A 21,970-nucleotide genomic window follows, 5' to 3' on the forward strand; every position below is an offset into this window, starting at 1 on the left:
CTTGAAAACAAATTCCAAAGTCAACATTAATCACAATTTGTAGCATAAAGAACATCGTGGCTCCAGGACTCCGGTTTATGCTTCCTGTCAAGCATAATGTGGACATGCAGTCAAGTATAGGCTCAGTATCATGATTAAGAATAAGAACAAGGTAAATCTGTTGTGTATAATGATGCTGTCTTTTCTGTGTCGAGTATAGAAAAAGAAAAATGCTATCAGTTTAATTTCTTACAGTCACTCCATAAAACATTTTATAAATCCATGTAGGATGCCATATGACATCACTAACTGATTTTTCTTACTTCTAAGAGCTTCAAACAGAGATGAGAATTTGGGCTGTACAGAAATGTCTCAAAATCCCATCAAACCTTCACAAACACAGCAAGGTATGTCTGAGCATAGTTATCTCTAGGGTTACAAGAAAGTCTGTCTACAGTCCAAGATTTTTTGGAAAAGGTGCTGTCACCTAGCATAAGATAACCAGGGAACCTCCTGTCCAATCCTCACAGCAACCAGTGTGAGGAACAACCAGAATCAGGCAGAGCTGGAGAGTCTGGATTACAAACAGCAGCGTTGGTAGAAAGCAGACTCTTGAAATGACTTTAAATACGGACTCCATCCCTAAGCCTGCCACAGGACCATTGGTCTTTCTCCCAGAAGCTGTTTAAATGATTCAAACAATCATCCTCTTCTAGATGCATTGCATGGGACTGCAAGCTTTGAACCCTTCTCCTCTGAGTACACAGGGCCAGAATCCTGCTACATCTCTCCACTCCTATTTACCATAAATTAATTAACTCAGGTTATGAACATAGACTTGGTTTGCAGTGTTGACAGACTATAAAGCTCTTTACACCTTTTGACGGTTTCCTGGAGCTTTAAAGTTGAGGTAATGAGATCTCTTTATACCACAAAAGGAATTTATAAGAACTGCAGGGCTCAGACACACAATCTACTTACCGTTACTCTACAAGTTATTCTGCAGATAATCTGTCAATCTGTTGCAGCTACATTGTAAATCTTTAGTGTAAATGAGAATAAGATCTTTCAATTCCCATGAACAAAGCAAAAAGAAACAAGCAGTTTACATTTCCCCAAAACAAAGGAATGTTGCAAGAGACAGAGTCAAAAATGTAATCCAATGTATTACAGTGATGATAAAAATAAAGAATAGAAAAGGCAAAAACAGAAAACAAAACAAAACAAAACAAAAACACAATATAGTCTCTGGTAATAAAAAGCAACACAATTTACTGCAGCATTTCAGGTGTCAGATGGCCTAAGGAATCCAGCTTCCTCTCCGCTGTCATATTCCCTTATTATTAACTTTTCTTTATCCAGATTGAACTGCCCATTCAAATTTAGCTTGTCCATTCCAAAAATTTCCAAATGTCAAAGTGATAAATGGCAACACAGCCATTGGAAATGGCTGCTTAAAAAAAAAAAAAAAAAAGGAGAGAGAGATTTTTAAAAAATATTTTAAGATCCAGGACAGAGACTTTCTGATGCTGCTGGTTCACAGTTAATAAAGTAAATAAATAAATAAAAGCAATGTAAAAACTACCTTAAGTTAAAAGTAATAGGATATGTTTTCCAGAAAGCCTTCCTGGTCTGTGTTTCTACAGCCCCCTGTGGTCTAACAGACCTCAGAGCTCTGGATCCTTAAGTTAAGGACAAGGAGAAATTGTGTCATGACATGAACTTGGATTTGGTAGTATAGAATAGAATGGAATGGAATGGAATGGAATGGAATGGAATAGAATAGAATAGAGTAGAACAGAACAGAACAGAACAGTAGTTCAGTTGGAAGGGACCTGTCTTCAAGTCCAACTGTCAACCTCCTCAGGGCTAGCTAGAAGTTAAAGCATTTTCTTTTAAAATGTGCCACTTGCATGATCTCTAGCAGTGGTTAGTCCAGTCATTGACCATAAAGTGAAGAAAATCAGAAAATGAAGAATAAGAGCTGCTTCCCTCCAGTTTCTTATTTACTTTAAAACATCCACCTGAACCATGAACCCTCAGACGAGTTCTCTGGCACACACTCTCCATTTGAATGTCATCACCTTACTTTTGCCCTCCCCTAATTCCAGTCCAAGGTATACTCCCTAAGCATATGCATAACATTTCGAGCTGGTTTTGCAGCAAGAGTAGTCTGTTGTATTTTGTGTGTGTGTTCACGCTAGGCAGCTTCAAACAACAGGGATCACCTGTGTTCTGAAGGTGGGAGACCTCTTTCCACCCCCATAGAGTCCTGCAGGACAAATTGCAGTGTGTGGGCAGCTCTTGGGGAGATGCAGACACCTTTCCTGCACCTTCCCTGCCACAACCAGTGCAGAAAGCTTCTCTTTGTGCCCTGAGGTAAAATAGCAGGTTCTTGCTTGTTTGAAACTGCTCTTTAACCCTTAGGACACCCAGACATTAATCAGTTTTTAAGTGCTGCACAAGGGTGTTTTAGATGGGATTTGAGCATGAGCTCAAAACATAGCTCATCTGATGTCCCCACCGCGTGGAACCAAGCCCAGTATAAGACATGAGCTTTACGCAATCAGTGGGAAGACTGGGACAGGAAATTTGGACCTACAGAGATGTCTAACGTGGACCTGAGTAGGTCCCTGTGCCCAAAGCCATTGTGTGACACTTTCATGGTGAGGCTCTGATGCTGCATACCACCAGGGCAGGAGATTCAGGTGCAGCTCTGGGCTGAAGCTGCCCATGGAACACAAGGACATGGCACAGCACCTAGCAGATATTTTCTGTCAAAGCAATGAGGATGCACAGAGGTGCATCATAGCTCAGTCTTTAACCATTCACTTTTAACATACTTGGTGGCCCATTCATCCAAGGCCAGACGCAAGACACAGCTTCAGCACCTCTGTGGCTTCTTCCTCCACCCATGTTAAATAGGAGTGATATTATATCCAGAATAAGTTGTTTCTGCAGCTAGCCAGAAAATGTGATTTCACATCACCCAAACCTTCAATGTCTTCCACAGAAGAAAGCTTCTGCAGAAATTCTACTTTTGGAATCATTAGACTGTTTTTGCTCTTTGTATTAATATCACTTCAGTGTTTTAGGGTTTTGATTTTTACTCTGTAAAAACACTACCTTTCACTAATGTGGAAATGTTGATATGAATCAGATATAGCATTAAAAATGATACTGTGAAAGTACAAATGAAAGCAAAATACTACAATTAAACACTTTTGCATTTTCCCAATGGGAAGAAAAATCTGACATCATCTGAAAGAGAGTACAAAGTAAATCATTTTGATTTTCTTCAGTAGGAAATATCCTTGAAAAATGACCTAGTCCTGCTGATGTTTTTCCTGTTCATGAAACTACAATTTTCACCTTAAGACAGTTCCACCTAAATATTATTGAAGAGCACCCTCAAGAAAGCAAGGAGCATCTTACTGAGACCAGGAAGGGCTATGTGATCAAACAGGTCCACAGAAACTCTATGGAAACAGCTCACATCCAAAGGTGCCATGAAGGAAATCCTCTTTAAACTGACACCAGGAACAAAACGCTTCCAATGTGGCAGCCAACTACTGCATATTCTCCTAGAGAGCTGCACGCAGCTGTTAACATTTTGCATTATTGCCAGTTAATCTTTTGCCAGCAGGAGCGGTTACGCGGGGTGGCATGATTGCTTCAATGCTAAAATCACTTTGCTACACCCCTGACACATGATGGAAGGGAATGAGACAAGCAGGAAAAGCAAAGATGAACCCAAAAGGAGGACTCTGCCTTGCTCAGCCTGCAGCACAGTGAAAACTCAGATCTGGGACCAAGTTTCTCAGCCTGCCAATGTTTGCAGGCTTTCTCCTGTCTTTGGTAGGAATTCAAATTTTTGTTGTTAGCTTCTCTCCCTCCACCCAGTCTCCTGGTTGAAGTTGGAGCCAGAGTTGCAGGGCATGTTTCAATGTTATATTCAAAGATTTAAAAGACAACTATTTGATCATACAGACTTTGTGTTTGTAGTAACCTACAGACCTTCCCTCTCTGCAAAGAAACACAAGCTACATATTAGCTACACTCAGTCATTGACCATCTCCCCATGCCCTTTACATCCCATCAATTGTTTCCCTCATTAAGATTAGCACCAAAATATGGAGTGAGTGGTTTAAGTTTAAATCAAAGATGATCAATGTGTTTCTGCTAGAAAGAAGGGCAAGCTATGAAAGACACAGCATCTCTCCCTGAGCTCAGCTTTACACGATCTGTTTTGTTTTTTGTTTTTTGTTTTTTTTTCTCCCCATCTGCTAGGTCTTTCAAATCTAATGGTCATCTTATATTTGTGAATAAGAAAGTGAAGGCACAAGTCATTGTACATTAGTTACTCCATGGGAAGTGCCTAAGTGCAGTCTCTTACCCCCAGTGAACACAAGGGGATCCAAGGCAGCTTAGCCTTCTGTTCAGGAGCCATCTGCTTTAATGCATCATGTTCAAGTCAAGGTCTTGAAAGGAAAAATGCTATTGCAGAAGGCAAAAAGCCTCCTGCAACCATACAAAACAACTAACATGTAAAGAAAACTAACCCGTGGAAGTGACCCCAGAGAGGGAAAGGGGATTTGAATTTATGCTGTGCAAATCAGTGATTTCAGTTAGTAGGAAATAATGGGTATTCAATATACAAATGTTTCAGTAAGGTAAAAAAGTATGTCTTATCTCTAGAAGATCTCTGCACCCTATCTTGAATCCCTCCGCTAAGATTTTTTTTCCCTCTGGGAAGTTTTCTTTCTCAAATGTGAGTAAAGCAGAACAAATTCTCTCATATTGTCTATGATCTCTTAATCTCAAACTTAGCACAGATACATAACACTGCTTAATGGAGGAAAAGCAAGAAGCATTTGATTAAATGGCTGCTCTCTTGAGGAATGCACAAGCTCTGTACAGCACAGCACACAGCTCACAAATATTTTGTGGTTTATTATTGATTAAATGTGATTAAAATGAATAATGGGTTCAACTGATAAAAACACTTTTTGCCCAAGTTAACCCTGAAAATGTTTAAGATTTCTTTGGTTTCAAGGAAGTCTGGAATTTAAGAAGTGCAGAATTGCCTACTGTCATCTTCCACCATCAGCATCCACTTGCAAATATTTCACGTGCAGGGGTGATCTTTGAAGCAGGACTATCTGTGACATTAGGGGACTGAAATGATCACTGACACCCCTGTTGTAATTATGTTGATTAGAAACAGGCATGGTATTAAATGAAAAGGTCTCTGGGCATCATTATTCTTTACCCCTCAGCTTTCAGGCTTTGGACAAAGTGTATGTAGCACATTATTAAATCCAAATCATAGCATCGTCCATCTAGTTGGACAGGCAGGCATTACTAGTCAAAATGCAGGTATCAGGCTCATATGTTCATGTCTCAGATCATCACAGTGTTGGTACCAACAAGGTTTCAGGTAAAAATACAGCAAAAGTGCTGCTCTTTGTTTGAGATGAGGCACAGTTTGCTTCAACAAGACACAACAGAATAATGACTTCATGGACACAGGACTGCTAAAATATAGAGCAGAACGGGAAAGGCCTTTAACATTTTTCCATCCATAAGAGTGTTGTGCCCACAAAATCAGGGTATTATAAAGGTTGGGTGTCCTGAGCCACTGATGCAGCACCTCCAGGTACGCAGTATCCACATATTGTCCCTGCCCACTGCTCAGCATCTGCCAGTGCCTCCAACCCAATTTCACTGGAAAGGACAAAGGCACAAGAACAGCCAATGCCACCATGCTAACCCTCGCTCCTGAAGTTTGTCAGGAGAGTTTCTTGGGGAATAAAGTGCGAACAGAGCTGGAGACAGTGATAAATTTCCCTTCTGAACAATCAATAAAAGTCTCCCAGCCCCGCTCAGGCCCCTACTGCAGATGCGAGGGCCATAATTACATTGTCAAAAAGTGGAGTTGCCCCGGCTGACTGAACCCCCCTGTAAAACTGACGTGTGATTGACAGGCAGTTTATGGGTGGCACGCTCTGACTGGCAGGGGAGTTGGCTAAAGCCAAAGGCAACAGTGAAATTTCCCAGCCTGCTACAACCACCGGAGCAAAGGACCGCTGCTCGCGAGGGAACTGTGGGAAACCCTTAGTCATATTAACATATCAAAGTGAGGAGCTGACAGCGCTTACTAAACAATCTGAAGTCAACCATAGCTGCAAAGCATCCCCCAAACCTCCTCGTCTGAAGGAGAAAAGGAATTAAAAATGCACTCACTCCTGTCTTCACCCAAGACAGCTCCGAATTTGAAAGCCTGCTTATTTAATGATTTTGATCTGCGATAACATACATATACGTGTAGATGTATATACATCACATATATTGCTGAGCATGTCAGCCTCTTTCATATATGTATTTGATATGAAAGAGGCTGACATGCTCAGCAATTTGTTCTATACCACAGGCCAGACTGGTGCTAAATTGGAGCCAGAACAACATATTTCTGTTTGATGTTAAGCAATATGAAGCTAGCAAAAGAATGCACTTCTTTTGGCCTTATTTTCTACAGCGCTGCTACTGCTTCAATGCTAAATTGCAGATTACATGGTTTGAATCAATCTTAATTGCAGCCATGCACTGGGAGTGTATGGCGTGCCAAGCTTAAAAGTGGCTTCATGGCTATGTCTTTTCTCACTTCTGGATACATCGGGGTACAAAACATGACTGGAAATGTTGCTGTGCAAAGGGACCTGGACAGGCAGGAGAGGTGGGCTGACACAGACCTGCAGCTCAACAAGGAGAAGCCCAAAGTCCTGGCCTGGGGAGGAACAGGCCCAGCATCAGGACAGGCTGGGGGCACCCAGCTGGAAAGCAGCTCTGCAGAAACGGACCTGGGGAGCCTGAAGGGCACTGAGGTGAGTGTGAGACAGTGATGGGCCCTTGGGCAAAAAAAGGGGGCTGTGTTAGGCAAAGTACTGCCTGCAGGTTGAGGGAGGGGATCCTGCCCCTCTGTTCAGTGCCGGTGAGGCTACACCTGGAGTGCTTACTAAACACCAGTTCTGGGCTCCCCAGTACAAGGGAGACATGGACATACTGCAGAGAGTCCAGTGAAGAACTGGAGGATTTCTCCTATTAGGGATGGCTGCGAGAGCTGGGGCTGCTGGGCCTGGAGCAGACGAGGCTCCGGGGGAGCTCCCCCATGGCCGTCAGTACCCGCAGGGAGGTGCGGAGAGGCCGGAGCCGGGCTCTGCTCAGCGCTGCCCAGGGCCAGGCCCAGAGGCCCCGGGCCCAGCCTGGAGCCCCGGCGGCTCCCCCTGCCCCTCAGGCAGCACTGCTGGGCCCAGGGGTGCCGGAGCCCTGGCACAGGCTGCCCCGAGAGGGGCCGGGGGCTGCTCCTGGGAGAGCACCCCGAGCCCAGGGCCGTGGGGCTGGGCACCCTGCTGGGGCAGTGGGGACAGGGCACCCAGGGGTCCCTGCCACCTCAACCATTCTGTAATAAGGCCCAAGCCCTACTCATGCTGTTCTCACAGACTTTGCTGTCCTCTGCATGCCTCTGTACAGTGGGTACTTGTGGCAGACAAGCAGGGTTGTAACTGAGTCGGGTGGTTCTGATGAAAGGTTGAGCTTACCAGGTTCAGGCCTTGGGCTGCCAACACAGACCTCTCCCTCAGTTTCCACAGGAAAGAATTGCTGAGAATTATGGCACTGAATAAAACATATACTAGCAACAAATCCTTTTGAGAGTGGACACCTGGATGTGCTTCCCTCAATCATACCGTTAGGGTAACCCTGTGGAAAGTATTTCTGCCCTGCTTGTGTAATTTCATGGGTTGTGTGTGAAGACAGAGTCAACAAGCTAGTCATGAGGTAGGCTCAGAAGGGAAACAAGAGGCACAACCTCCAAGGAGTGTTGTTTTCTTTTCCCCACATTGCTAGAAAACAAAACAGCATGAGGAAGTCAAGGCTTTTGCAGTGCTCTGACAATGTAAGGACAAAATTCTGACTTCCCTACAGAGGTCAAACCAAGAAGGATTCTTTAAGCTACAAGGAGAAGACACAGAAAGAGATGCAGCAAAAGCGTTTATCAGGCAAATTCAAATCAGATATCTTAATATGTCCCTTAAAAACATAAAATAAAAACATGGATGATTAACCAAATTAATCCCCTGGAACAAGCTTCCACAGAAAATGCTGGCTTCTGTTTCCCTTGATGTTCTCAGACAAAGACCAAGCCTTTCTGGAAGGCATGCTTTAATCTAATGTGAGTTACTGAACTCAAAGCTGGGATAACTCTGTGAAACTCAATGGCCAGTAAAGGACAGTCAATTCAGCCTAGATGATCTAATAGCACTTCTTCACAGAGCCCCTCTAGGAAATGGGATAGAAACACTCCCTTCTGCTAAAAACAAGTTACTGAAATTATTAAAGCCATCTGCAAGCACTAAATATTTCAGCCTCGCTGTGTCTCGACAAAGTGGTCAAGAGCTCACGACGTGGCTGTCAGCACAAGTCCAGGTGTAATGAAGCCCCCCTCCTTTGCTACTGCAAGGGGCATCTTCTCCAGCTTCCACTCCTCCCTCCTGACTCAGAAAAGCATCTGCTCGCGGACTGCCCTCCAACCACCGACCTCGCCTGACCTTGCTCGGCTCCAGTGAACTGACAGGATCACGGCACAGCAGCACGGCTTGCTCCCTATGTGCTCAGATCGTCCCCCTTGGTGTCTTGCATTATTTTTGACTGAGAGCCAAACGTGTCAGTAACGCTCAGATGGCAACATTTCTGCCTGTAGGCCAGGAGAGGGTAAGTTCAAGCCCTGCTGGAGGACACGGATGCCTACCAATCTGAAAGTTGACATGCAAGAAGAGAAGTGAGGGAGATGAGGCATTCCGACATTTATTTATTTATTTATTGTCCTAAGATGCACACTGCCTTTAAAAACAGCACATTAGTTAAGAGCTTGACGTGTGTGCATTTCACCAATATTCTAACACATGCTGAGCTGGGACCCGAATTCCACGTCCAAAGTACTCTAACAAGAATTTAGCATTTAATATCAACATTTTACAGCCCTTCAAAAAATCTCTGTATCTAAATTCTTGTCCTTGTTTCAGCTGAGATAGAGTTAATTATCTTCATAGCGGCTGGTATGATGCTGTGCTTTGGATTTAGGAGGAAAATAATGCTGATAACACCCTGATGTTTAAGCAGTGTTTGTGCTAAGACAAGGCCTTTGCAGCTTCTCCTGCTGCCCTGCCAGCGAGGAGGCTGGGGGTCCAAGGAGCTTGAATGGGACACAGGCAGGACAGTTGGTACAGACTGGCCAAAAGGATGTCCCATGCCATGTTGGCTTCCTGTGGGACAATAAAACTGGAGTTGGCTGCGGGTTGGGGGCCACTGCTCAGGGACTGGCTGGGCATCAGTCGGCAGACGGTGAGCAATAGCCTTGTGTATCACTTGTTTTGGATGTTATTATTATTATTTTCCCTTCCTTTTCTGTCCCATTCAACTGTTCTTATTTCAGCTCATGTGTTCTACCTTTTCCCAATTCTCTCCCTCATCCCGCTTTGTTGTGGGGTGAGTGAAAGGCTGGGTGGTTAATGGGCTGGGTTATACCACAATAATTCTTCTACCCCATAACATGAAACCTGTATTCCTCCACAAACCCATGCCAATTTCTGTCCTTTAGATCCCCTGTCCCACTTGATAGGAATGTATAATTTGGGCTCTGTGGGGCTTCCTTTCAGAGGAAAGCCCAGTCGTTAGAGCAGAGTGGTTATGTCGAACTGAAATTCTTGGCACTGCCACACTTTTTCTGCATAGCCCTGGGCTTGTCATTTGTGACAACAACCTGTGCAGAGCCGGTGTGAGTGTGCAGACCGATAGGACATCGGAGATGCCAGCTGTGCTCCTAACACTAGAGACAGACGGCTGGAGGCTACAGAAGAAGGGGAAAACACACTGCCATGAGTGCTTTGCTGCTGCTGTGAAGACAAGTAGCATCCCCACTCCAGCTGGCACAGGCTGCAAACTGCAGCACGCTTGGCATTGGCTTCACCATGGAACTTGCCTGGCAGACCACCCACTCTTGGCTACCCCAAGATCCACACCTTCTCTGAGGAGGAAACATCGTAGTTGTAATGGAGAGGAGGAGAAAGGATGCCCCATTCCAATAGCAGAGCAGAGAATGAATGCCTGGTTCCCAAGGGATGGAGACTTTCATTTGGGGATAGAAATGCACAAATCCAGACTTCTATGCACCTAAATGAGTGCCAAGGTTTCATAACTACTTGATGCCATCTGGTTTCTTCTTAGGGTCGAGATTTTCGAAATGACTCTGCTCCCAGTATGGGTGCTCTTACAGAGGTACAGCACTGGGCTTTAGTGCCTAAGATACTGCAGGAACAGAAGTTTCAAAATGAATTAAAATCAATGAATTTCTGGCCCCAAAGACTGATTTCAACATATACTTCAGTGTAATAAGATATCCAAGTTCATAGCCAAAACTTTTTTTTTCTCCAAGCACATGCTTTATTTTTTCCTTTTTTTTTTTTTTTTTTTTATTCGATTTTAATTCAATTTGCTTTTAAAGGGATGGAAAAATGTACTCACCGTGGATGGAAAGGGTCCCATTCCTCACTGCCAGGAACTTGGCCCCATATGGAAATATTGGTGGAGAATGGAGGCTTCCATAGAGATAGATGTGTGCTTTGTGATGGAAAGGGGCCTCAGAGGATCCCACCTGGAGCTCTCCTCCATCAGATATCAGAATGGAATGAGCATGCAGTTCTACAGGTCCTGGACCAGTGAATAGGAGCTTGCCACCTGAAGACAACAGAAGAGTAAAATGCAACCACTGACCTCAAAACCAGACATTATCTCATAGTCAAAGGAGCTGTAAGAGATGGGCGAAACGATGGCTTTGCAATAATGTTATGAGATTAAGGGTAAAACAATATTGCTTTCTGCAGAAATCCAACTTTGCCCTGTACTTCTCCCTGTGGACTTATCTGCTCTTTACATACTCCTTTTTGTAATAAAGATCTCATTAACTCAGTCCATTTTTCACTTCTGCCACAGGCTTTATTTCTAGACTTGAGCAAGACCATTCAGCCTGGGCAGACATCTAAGTCTCTCCAACTCCACTCCAAGGTAGCAATGTTCAGAAAGTCCCAGTCCTAACCTACTCACTGTCTAACTGTTAAAAAGAAATACTATTACTTAATTTGTATGTTCCTTTTCAGATTACAAACTGCTTGTGACAGGGACAGGGGAGTGGAAAACAGCTTTGGAACACAAGAATTGGCAAGTTGTGTAGTTCAGTGGTTGATTTAATCCTGCATATTCTTCCAGCTGCTGTTCAAAACCAGATGCTCCCAAACACAGTCTAAGAAACTTCTCCCTGTTAGCTGGCTGCAAGATCTCCCCATCCCATGAAAGCCTCATTTTAATCGCTAATTAGAGGTTAGCTTCGCCCCAAAGCATAAGGTTTCATCTCCTTGCCAACATTTTCCTTCTACCATCTATTAGTATAACTGGATAGGTTTTGTCAGTAATATAGATCTGATCCTTCAAATCTTTTTAATACTCAGTCTCAATAACTTCTTGAGTCAATGAATTCTGTGGTCTAAGTTAAATAGTTCATGAAAAGGCATTTCCATCCCTTGGTTTCAACTCAAGTCTCTTTCCAGTTCTGTCAAATGCCTCTTTTGTTCTTGCCTTGTGTGAGCTGACAACCCCACTCTATCTCAGGGTGGCTTAATCTTTGGCATCCTTTCATATTTTCTCTCGAAGAAGGACACTGTCACTACTTTTACAGTGTGCTTGCACAGAGCGGACTCCCAGACATCTAATCATTCTGCTTCTGGGATATGTCTTCCTAGGTCAAGCCATGCTTTCCAGGAGCTCACCTGGCAGCCTCAGAGCTCCTTAGAAAGGGTCTCCAAGCCTCCCACCATTAGCAGGTTTTAATGGTGACCTTTATAACTACCAAACTGTTGGCTTTCCTCCTCCACAAGACACTATCAATCCTTGAAGGATTAGGGACATCAGACCTCTGCTTTAATTTCAGTATTGAGAGGGTGCAGGAGGGTACAAGTTGTAATACAGAAATCAGATTTTAAAATCCTTTGATCATTACCTCCACTTTGATGGGGTCCTCTTGCTTGCAATGATACAAGAGCTGCAGAGCACTTGTCTGCCTTTCCCACCCCATTGCGTACACTCCTGATGAGCATATGCTGCTTATCCTGACCTCCTTATTTATTCTTGCACTGATGAGCTTTAATTGTTGAACCTAATTTCTTAGTCTCGTGACAAAGCTCGTATTTGAATAAGAACTACCCCATTAAATATTTTCTTTGCAGATTTCAGTAGGTTCCAGATAAGTTAATATAGAATATGCTTAGTAGACAGAAGAGATAAACCTCACATTTTTTTGCTTATAAGCACTGGGAACCATGGGATTGCTCCCACAAATACCAGCTCCCCTATGTATAAGCTGCCTCTTTCCCTAGACATACTTTCTATATACAAATGTATTTCTGTTAAGCTTGCTTTGCTAGAACCAGTTATGTTGTGTTTTTACAAATTATACAGAATACACACTGATAAACCAGCATGAATTTCAGCTCGTTTCACTCAAAATGACAGAAGATTTCTGACTTATTCTGAGATACGTCTGAGACTTCTAGAAAAGTGAAATGTTGCTAATACAGAAATGTGCTATGCTGAAATAGGGATAATATTTGAAATGGTATTCATTTGCAGACTGAAGGGACCATTAGATCCTATCGCCTGATGGTTTGTGCACATCTTGCTATTGAAAAACTGGAGGAAGTCGAGTCGTCTGTGTTTGACTGCTGTATACCCTCCAGAAAGGCAGATAATCAATTAAGTGACTTGGGGACATCATTCTACCATTTTCTATGATCATTTTTTCCAACAGCTAATCTCCGTTACTGTTCACAATTTCTGCTTTATTTCCAATCACAACTTGTCAAGGATGAGCTTTCAGACAGTGGTTGTCTTTGTGCCCTCCTGCGTTGCACGGCAGAGAGGTTTGCAAAACAGCATTTTCTGCAAAATTTTTTGAAGGTAAATGGCAATTAAACCAAATCGCGGCACTCATTCAGCCTTGTTTGTAATATGTTTTTTACGACTCTTCCTGCAAGGAGTCATCAACATCCTCTACCACAACCTGATGTTCATTCTGAAATGAGGAACCCAGACCTCCTGATCCTTCTGCTTCTTTACTATTCTTGTTGGAGCTGCCTATATAGAGGCAAATCTGCCTTATTCCCATACTCTACATCTTGCTTCTCACATAAAAACTAAACTACCTCTTTTTGCTTCTTCATTACACTGAGAGGTTATTTGGGCTTCCTTGGCCACATGGACTCCTGAAGCTTTCCATGACTGCAGCTTTCTCTGACAAAGTCCCTTACTTTGTAACTACAGCTTTTGTTCCTCCTGCCTGGCTGTCTATTCAACAATGTAAATCTGCATTTGGTTTGAATGGCATTCACAAATGTGATCAGTGATAGATCTCTTTACTTCCCGACCACGACTGATGTGCAGTGGTATCCAAGTAGACATGAAAATGATTTCAAACCAACGCTTTACTTTTTGCTAGTGTATTTCATGTCTGGCATGTGATTTTGCCAGATAATCCTCAGTTAGTCATCACACTACCACATTTTACAGAATTAACTTAATCAAACAGTTTTCTTAGAAAATGAACTAAAATTTGTTGTCTTTTTTCTTTATGACCTATTTTTCATAAAATTTCTATCCTTTCATTTACTGTTTTTTGTAGTTAGTAATTTACGGATTCAATCAGCCATAACATATAGCTTCATCTAGTTTTATGCTTTGACCTATACTTGATATCAGACTAAGCAGCCAATAACTTTTCCTTTACCTATATGCGTCCTGACACAAGATCAGAACTTCTACAGCCTTCTGGAATTTCCCACGCACTCTGAAATTAATATTTGTGGACCATGGAATGCTTATACTAGCAGTTTTAAAGCTCTCGAATGAAACTGGACCTGTTGATTTAAGAATGCGTATTCCTGAAAGACACTATTTAACATTTTCTTCGGTAATAAATGGACTGATGGTCCATCTTCCTCTTGTAATATAATTCACCATCCTGTTCCTTCCCACACTGAGAACAGAAATATTTATTAAATACATTTGCCTTATAGCTGCAGTGTTAATAATTTTATCACTGCAATCTAGAAATGGAGCTATAAATCACTGCGATTTATTTTATTCCTAACATAAAAAAGACATCTTCCCCAAGGTCTTTATTGACTTCCTATGCTCTATTCCCACTGAAATATAGTCATTTCTGTTTCCACTTCTCTTCATACGATTTTTAATGAGTATTCTAATTGCTGCTGTGCTGCACTACTAAACCAGGAAGGCTGGTAGCCAGAGCTGTCCCATCTTCTCATTGCAAAATCATACTTCTGCTGCAAACAACCTTCCCAAATCTTTTCCTAAGCTTCAGCCACATATTGCCCATCCAAAATTTTCAAGCTTTCTATAAAATAGCTTAGAAATACTAAAATCCTCCCACAAACGTTTCTACCCCTCCTCTGTGGGATGGCAGGGATGGGAGTACATCTTTGCCTGTAAAACCCCCAAGTCCTTTTCTGATTTTATCCATTTCAGTGCATCTCAAGGCAGCTGTGGGAAGATGCTCATTTCCCATAAGGGCCTGGGATTTACCTGCTTCTTCCCTGCCTCCACAAGGTCTGCTGAGCACCTTTGTGTACAAGGTGGCTTTGGCATATCAAGAATTGTCCATCCTCATATAGAGCCTAAAAATCACAGTCTGCCTCCTCATGTCCTCTATCTCCTTTTTGTTTCCCTTCCTCTTTTTACAGTCCCCTGTTCCTTACTATTAGTCTAACTACATGTCAGTTGTTCTGAACAATTTTTCCCTTTCTGGGTGAAGATTCAGTTCTGCTGGGTCAGTAAGAATTGGACCTCAAGGTGAAGGCTGTTGCCTGGCTCTTGGGTTTCTCTGTCTCTAGGTGCAGTGACAACCCTAAGCATACCTGGCAATAGTGCAGTGGTTTGTGAGATCATGACCACCAAAAGACATTTGCTGCATGAGATGCTTTGTCTTTCCCTTAGTAGCAGCAGTCAGACCCCAGTATAATGATAGGAACCAAGTATCAGCTTGATTGATCAGCTACAACTAATGGTCACAACTTAATGCAGTTGTAACCAAGCTATTTGCAAAGCTTCTGAATTCTGTCCAGAATAAAGCCAAAAGACTCTTGTTCTTTGGGGAAAAATATATATATATATTATATAATATATATATATTATAATTATATATATATATTCAGCTGCTGAAGATTAAATAAGCAACAGGGGGAAGGGAAAGAAAAAAAGGAAGAGGAAAGGAAGAGGAAAGGAAGAGGAAAGGAAAGGAAAGGAAAGGAAAGGAAAGGAAAGGAAAGGAAAGGAAAGGAAAGGAAAGGAAAGGAAAGGAAAGGAAAGGAAAGGAAAGGAAAGGAAAGGAAAGGAAAGGAAAGGAAAGGAAAGGAAAGGAAAGGAAAGGAAAGGAAAGGAAAGGAAACCATTAACAGGGATTCGTTTTGTCATTAAACAAGTCTAAGTGTAAAATAAACTGTAGACAAACTTATAAATACTTGTGTCAAAAAATTATATATGGTCCCTCTAACCCTCAGCTCTCTGTATTTCTATGCTTTTCATTGGGTCAGAATAAATATACAGCTGCTGCTTTACAAGATTGTCATCCCCTTTTTTAAAAAGAAAATAAAAGTTATGCTTCCTTCTTTTATTGCACTTGACCCCTTCTCTGAAAGCAGAAAGCAAGAATATTGCTCAACTGAGCCTTTGGCTGTGACCCTCAAATTGTTTGTTATGGCTGCGCAGGAAAGCAAAGTCCTACATATGACCTTGAGGGTGATTTTATAAAAATCAATCAACTACTGTTATGATGGCCTCCCCACCAAGCAAAATAAATACAATTAAACCCATAATCACTTCTGTACAGTAATGTGCAAATTCAATGGGTCTCTTTAGGTGGAGCGAGGGAGAGGGGGGGAGAAAAGTGGTGGGGCTATTTGATACTTTGTGAGAACATCAGAAGCACCATTCTTCTGAATTAACCCAGCAATTAGCCTCCACCTCTCCGTCCAGAAAAAAGAAATCTTTCTTTATCTATCTTTACCCAGAAGGAAAAAAAAAAAAAAAAAAAAAGTCTGTAGGCAGCCCCAGAGGGGAGGATCAGACAGACCAAATAATGGGGAAAAAAATATACATATATTAAAAAATAAAATTATAATAAGGTAAGAGTTGTAATCTGCCCTGTGAATGACTGCTACACCAGCATGTCAATTGTTTGGTGAAGATTTCTCTTCTGAATTCCTTGGTAAATGGCAGAGGGCACACTCAAAATGATAGGAAATGAACAACTAATGTATTGCCCCTTTTCTTGGTCATGCAGCCCACGGAATACTGTGTTGGGTCAAACCCACAGCCCAGGTACCCAGAATATTTACCCTTGAAAAAAAGTCTGTGCAGTGTACTTGTGGGAAAAAAAAAAAAAAAATCTATCCAAGGAGAAATGTTTTTTGATGATTAGTGTGGAAAGTTTATCCTTGTTTCTGTGTCACAGAGATGGATTCATGCTTTCAGACATAGGAGCCTTATAACCTTTCTCAAAAACTTCATTAAAAAAAAAAAAAATCCTTCTAATATACACATTTTCACAATGCATAAAGGAGATGTTGATTTTCTCATTATTATTTAGGCTGTGGTTTAGAGTGCTCTAGAGATTTCCTGAAGTCAGAGAGAAGCAAAGTCCCCGTTCCAACGAGCACCTTTTGGTTGGAGGTTGTTTTTCTATCATCATCTTTAGAGGCAACACTTCAACATTTGCAGTCACTGTAAGACCACCCTAAGAAACAGCGTATTTTTTTCTAATGAATAGCTCATTGTGGAGCTAGGATAAAAGTGACTGTCACCAGATTTAATTCACAGAATCATCTAGGTCGGAAGAGACCTCCAAGATCATCGAGTCCATCCTCTGACCTAACACTAACAAGTCCTCTACTAAACCATATCCCTAAGCTCTACATCTAAACATCTTTTAAAGACCTCCAGGGATGGTGACTCAACCACTTCCCTGGGCAGCCCATTCCAATGCCTAACAACTCTTTCGGTAAAGAAGTTTTTCCTAATATCCAACCTAAATTCTGCATCAGTGTTGGGAGGGTACCAGTGGAAAAATTGTCTTAGATGTCACTACTGAGTCCTGCCCCTACAGCTAACAGAAAGCCCGTTGTCCATGGAAGAGGACCTGCTGGTTGAACAACCATCTCCACCCATCACTGTGAGGCTCCCTGCATGAGGAAGATCTGTTCTGGTTGTGCTGTGGGCACACCACCGCCGTGTATAACTAACATTCCCACAGCCTTCAGCCTGCTCTTCCCAGTTTCCTCAGTCGGGTGTTTCACATGATGAAGCCACAGAATCTCCCACGAGACAGGCTTAAGCTCACACGTTCCAGTCCTGGCAAGCATCCCTGAGCGGCAAACAGCAGGAGGCAACTGCTGGAGCTGGAGTATCTTTGCTGCAACGACTGATCCTGCACAACAAGGCTGCAGTGTGCTGGCAGCCCACTTCTTGCTCATTCTCTGGCTCCCAGGGTGAGGCTGGTGGGGCCTCGTCGCAGGAAAAAAAACAGTAAAACAAAGACCCTCCTGTGTACAGGAAGAGGAATACAGAGTTTATGAGCCTTCAATAATAATCGATTATTTCACGGACCTGTCGCCTGCACCCCGTTGACAGGCTCACATGACACTCGGATGAGCCATAAATTTGATTGCATGCTGGAGCAGTGCCGAGATAGATGCAAAGGAGAAAAGAAGTTTGTTATAGTGGCTTCATCCCAAAAGCTGCCTTAACCTAAAGACCAAAATTCCTTATAGATGTTCATCCACTCTCATGATGTGCAGGTACAGATCCCAAACTAGCTACACGCTTCCACCAGGATGCCACTAACAAGCTAAAAAGTTAAGCTTGTATTCCAGCGTTTTGTTGGAAGGAGGCCTTAATCTCTCCCTGGGCAAGGAACTGGCAGCTGCTTGAGCACTCTCAGACAGACACCGTCTCCCAAGCCCAACACGCCTGGGTTTTCTGGCTCACTGGGCTCACAGCCATCTGTGCAGATGGCACGTGCTGCCTCGTAAGCCGGGCGGGCTCTTCCCCACGAGCTCAGGAGACAGACAAAAGGAATTCAGCCCAGAACACACTGCCACAGGTAGCTCTTCCAGAGAAGTCCTTCTACTTCTTCAGTCTTGCGTAGCTTCCCAGCCTCTCAGCAATTCCTTTGCTGTTTCTGCAAGGAGAGAGCTAACCTGGAGGGGAAGAGGTGTTGGACCCTCCTCGGTGTGCTTTGAAACATCCCAGCTCATCTTCTGGGATCTAATGAAGGAAGCTGCACTGGGAAGGCACCAGGGGAAACACCAGGCAGATGGTGCAATGAGCAAACAGGTCCTTAGGTTATTATTTCAAGCCTATAGGTGATGGACACCTGTTAACTCCTGCACCCTCTGCAAGGGAGGCAGTGGGAAAGGCACAGCAGCACTGTTATGGACAGCATAATAATTACCATTATGGTCTTTCTGGGTGACCATCAGACCAGAGCGTTTCTATTTGCTATGCCCCTCCACCCACGGTTATCTCATTTCAAGCTGATTTCTGGCATTTAAATTTAAACTTTACAGGTAGGGTTTTCCTCCCAGTTTCTAGAGCAGTAGGTCAGACATTGGTCTTCGTGACAGCCTACTCCTACAGAAATCCGACCGTGATGCACAGTTTGTTAAGCCATACAAGAGGGGATACATCAAAACTAAAACCCTCACATAATCCCCTGCTACACATCATGCCTCCTCTGTAGCTCTGAGCCCATGATACAGACTTATGCTTTTGAAGGAATTTATTTGCATTTAAAAGCTTTAAAAAGACCTGGACCTCAGTTGCCTGGTTGCAATGCCGGTGTTTCGGTACCACGTAAAAGTGTGTGAGGACAGATCTAGCAACGATGCAAAGCTGCTACCATCATCAGGGCCTGATCTGCATCTAGGGCAGATGTAGACAGACTCAGCAGCCCTTTCCATCCCATGCTTAGAAGCAGCAGCTGCTTCCCCAGAAGGGACACAGCCAGAGAAAGAAGGGATGCTGCTGCCTCAGCTTTCAGCCCACTTGCCTGTGGTTTGGCATGGCCAAGATGAGCTTCCACCGATCCGCTCATCCTGCAGTGCCTCAGAGGAGACTCAGGAGCTATCAAAGAGGTGGAAAATCAATTTCATCGGCAAGCAAGAGCTCTGGGAGTCTGGTGTACATGCTGTAATCCCATCCTAAACAGAATGGGAAGAAGAGACCTGCAGCCCATGCCCAAACAAAAACCAGGGTTTAGGGCCTGGGGAAGAACCAAAAAACATCCAATTGCTACAGATTCTGGGCATTAAAATCCTTCTTCTGGGAATGTCCAGGTCTGTGACTTGAAGTGTAACACATAACACTGGATTCCTGCTAAAATTATACTAACAAACTAAAGAACTGATGCCTTTTTTTTTTTCCCCCCCATCAAAACAGCAGGGACTTTAAGGTTATGGGAACAGATTCCTTGCAGGCTTGGTACACCTCACAGTAACAACACAGAAAAATATCACAGCAACAGGGAGAAATAGGGCTGACTATTCTTCCTTTTAAACCTCAATTAAAAAATACATTGGATGAAATTTCCCATTAGCTGGTACTATTTGTACATCCCATGTTCTTTCTTTAATTAAAAAACATGCTTATTGCAATACTGCCAGAATCGCTTTTACGGTATTTTAATTGTAATGTCTCTGTCTGATTAAAAAAAGAAAATATGAACTAGAAACTGCCTGCAAAAAGTATCACTATGCATATCCCAAATGCGTTGAGCAAAATGGCATAGAAAACACCACAGCGCAAACATTTTTCTAACTGTGGCTACTTACAAGGGATTTTAAAATAGAGTGAGGACAGGAAAACAGAGGAAAAAGCTTTTTCTGTCTTTCAGTGAATTCACACCCAGTCTTTATTGGCGGTGACTGAAGCACCACTTATTTGACAAGTAGTTATGCAGATGTATCAGCTAATATTCGATGCTCTTTGCTAATAGCATCAAAGCCTAGGAAAAAGTCAAGGAAAATCAATATTTAGGTTTCTTTCCTCCTCAGGTCTACATGCAGGACCCATTCTAGCCACATCCTGATTTTAGCGCAGCTTCCAAGAGGTCCAAGATATTGTTGGATAAGCACTGATTTTGGGACATGGGTTCAAGATCAGACCACAACTGACAATGGCATGTGTATCTTCGGGGTTTTTTAGTTCCTTTTTTGTTTCTTTTGTATGTGTGTGTGTGTGTTTGTGGGATCTCGTAGCTTGAAGAGAAGCCCAGATTACCCATGGCATGTTGGAGGCTGGGTGTACATAATATATCACCGGTTTTTAGAGGCGGAAATCTCACATGAGGGGGTCAGAGCTTTCTCAAAACCTCAGCATGGAGTCTGACTGCTAAGATGCAGCAATGCCTACAACTGGTAAAGGACACACGGGATCATTGTGACAAGTAATATGGGCGCTTTTCTATAAGAGGGACCAAAATAATCTTCCCTCTTATGCCTGCAAGGGTGGCTACCAAAGTTGCCAATGCAAAGCAAATGGACAGTTGAATGCCTTCAGCTCCACCAGAGTTATACCAGCAATGTCACCCCAAAACCCACACCCAAGGTACCCCCAGAAGGAGGACAGGCAGCATTTTCAGTCTCTGGACTACCCTTGGGGCTGTTCTACACAGTACTAAAAATTCAGATAAAGGCAATAGCACATGTCTGAGGTATCAGCCCGTCACAGACAAAGGAGTTACTCCAGCATAAGCTCTGTGTAAAGGAAATTTCCATCTGTCCTGGGTTATCATAAATATTACCATACTTGTGATGTCGGGATCAAAAAATATATAAATAACTGCAATCTGCTGAATTTACAGAGTTATCTACAATCTGTCTATCTTGTATCTCTTCCCCAATCAGTATTGTCTGAGCAGTTCCATCGTCTGGTTATTAAACTTTCCACTGCCAATAACCACGTGTTCATGCTCCACTCGTCAAGGGGGAGGCAGAAGCTGGTGAGCCCTCATGGCAGTAGGCAGGACTCAGCTGCCTAATCTTATTTCACTATTGCTTTGGCCTCCGGATCTTCTGTCCAGACAGCCTGGTCACCACCAGAACCACCACATGCATCCGTCTGTATGCTAATGCAGCCAAAGCAGGGTCGCCTTAAGGATGCACGTGCAGCTGACGTGCTTCTTATAATAATCTTTAACCAATTTCTACAATGTTGAAATCATCATGAGGAGACCCCACACAGGCTGTGTTCAAAATCCTCAGGGTGTCTTAAAAAAGGGAGAAATTTCATGAAATGGGCTTATGTGTTGGGTTTAGTGAATACAGGACCTGGGCAATAGGGTACAACAGTGTCTTTGCAGAGGAGCAGACTCAGTAGCATTACAGGCATTTTCCTCCATAATGTCTGTTAAATTTTCAGCTTGTGAGCGCACAGATGCTGAGTCAAGAAAGCCAAAGGGAGCAGAGCTACAATTTTAATCCCATTCTCCAGCTCCAACTAAGAAAAACGCTTCAGTTCATGCTTCAATCAAAGTGCGCATCTATACCCGCCTGCAGGTTTGGGGTTTATTGTCATGCCCGTCTTGCAGCTGGGGAAACTTGGCAATTATTTGACAAGTTCAGAGATTTGACAGTTGCTACTCTAAGGGAATCACCTAACTGAGACTCATCTTCAGACAGGTATCTATAATACCTAAGATGAGCAGGTCTTTGCTAAAGTATGTTTCTCTCTATCAATATAGGAGCCTAAACAACTCCCCTGAGCTGTGCAACTTAAAGAAAGGTAAGGAAAAGGGGAGATGACTCCCACCCAA

At 43.0% G+C, this 21,970-nt stretch overlaps 1 protein-coding gene across 9 annotated transcripts in view; it reads right to left on the reverse strand.

The window, feature by feature from the left end:
* Positions 1-21,970, reverse strand: part of PKHD1 (PKHD1 ciliary IPT domain containing fibrocystin/polyductin) — a 256,540-nt gene that overhangs the window by 150,776 nt on the left and 83,794 nt on the right. For all 9 annotated transcript variants that reach the window (XR_005264657.1, XR_011808607.1, XR_005264658.2 and 6 more), the window contains one exon: positions 10,558-10,770. Coding sequence is in view for 6 of the 9 variants with exons in the window: in XM_038177367.2 (XP_038033295.1) it covers positions 10,558-10,770 (213 nt within the window). In the remaining 3 variants the exon portion in view is untranslated. The remainder of the gene's footprint in view (positions 1-10,557; positions 10,771-21,970) is intronic.

This window comes from Anas platyrhynchos, chromosome 3 (assembly GCF_047663525.1).
Source record: "Anas platyrhynchos isolate ZD024472 breed Pekin duck chromosome 3, IASCAAS_PekinDuck_T2T, whole genome shotgun sequence".
Taxonomy (NCBI): Eukaryota; Metazoa; Chordata; class Aves; order Anseriformes; family Anatidae; genus Anas; species Anas platyrhynchos.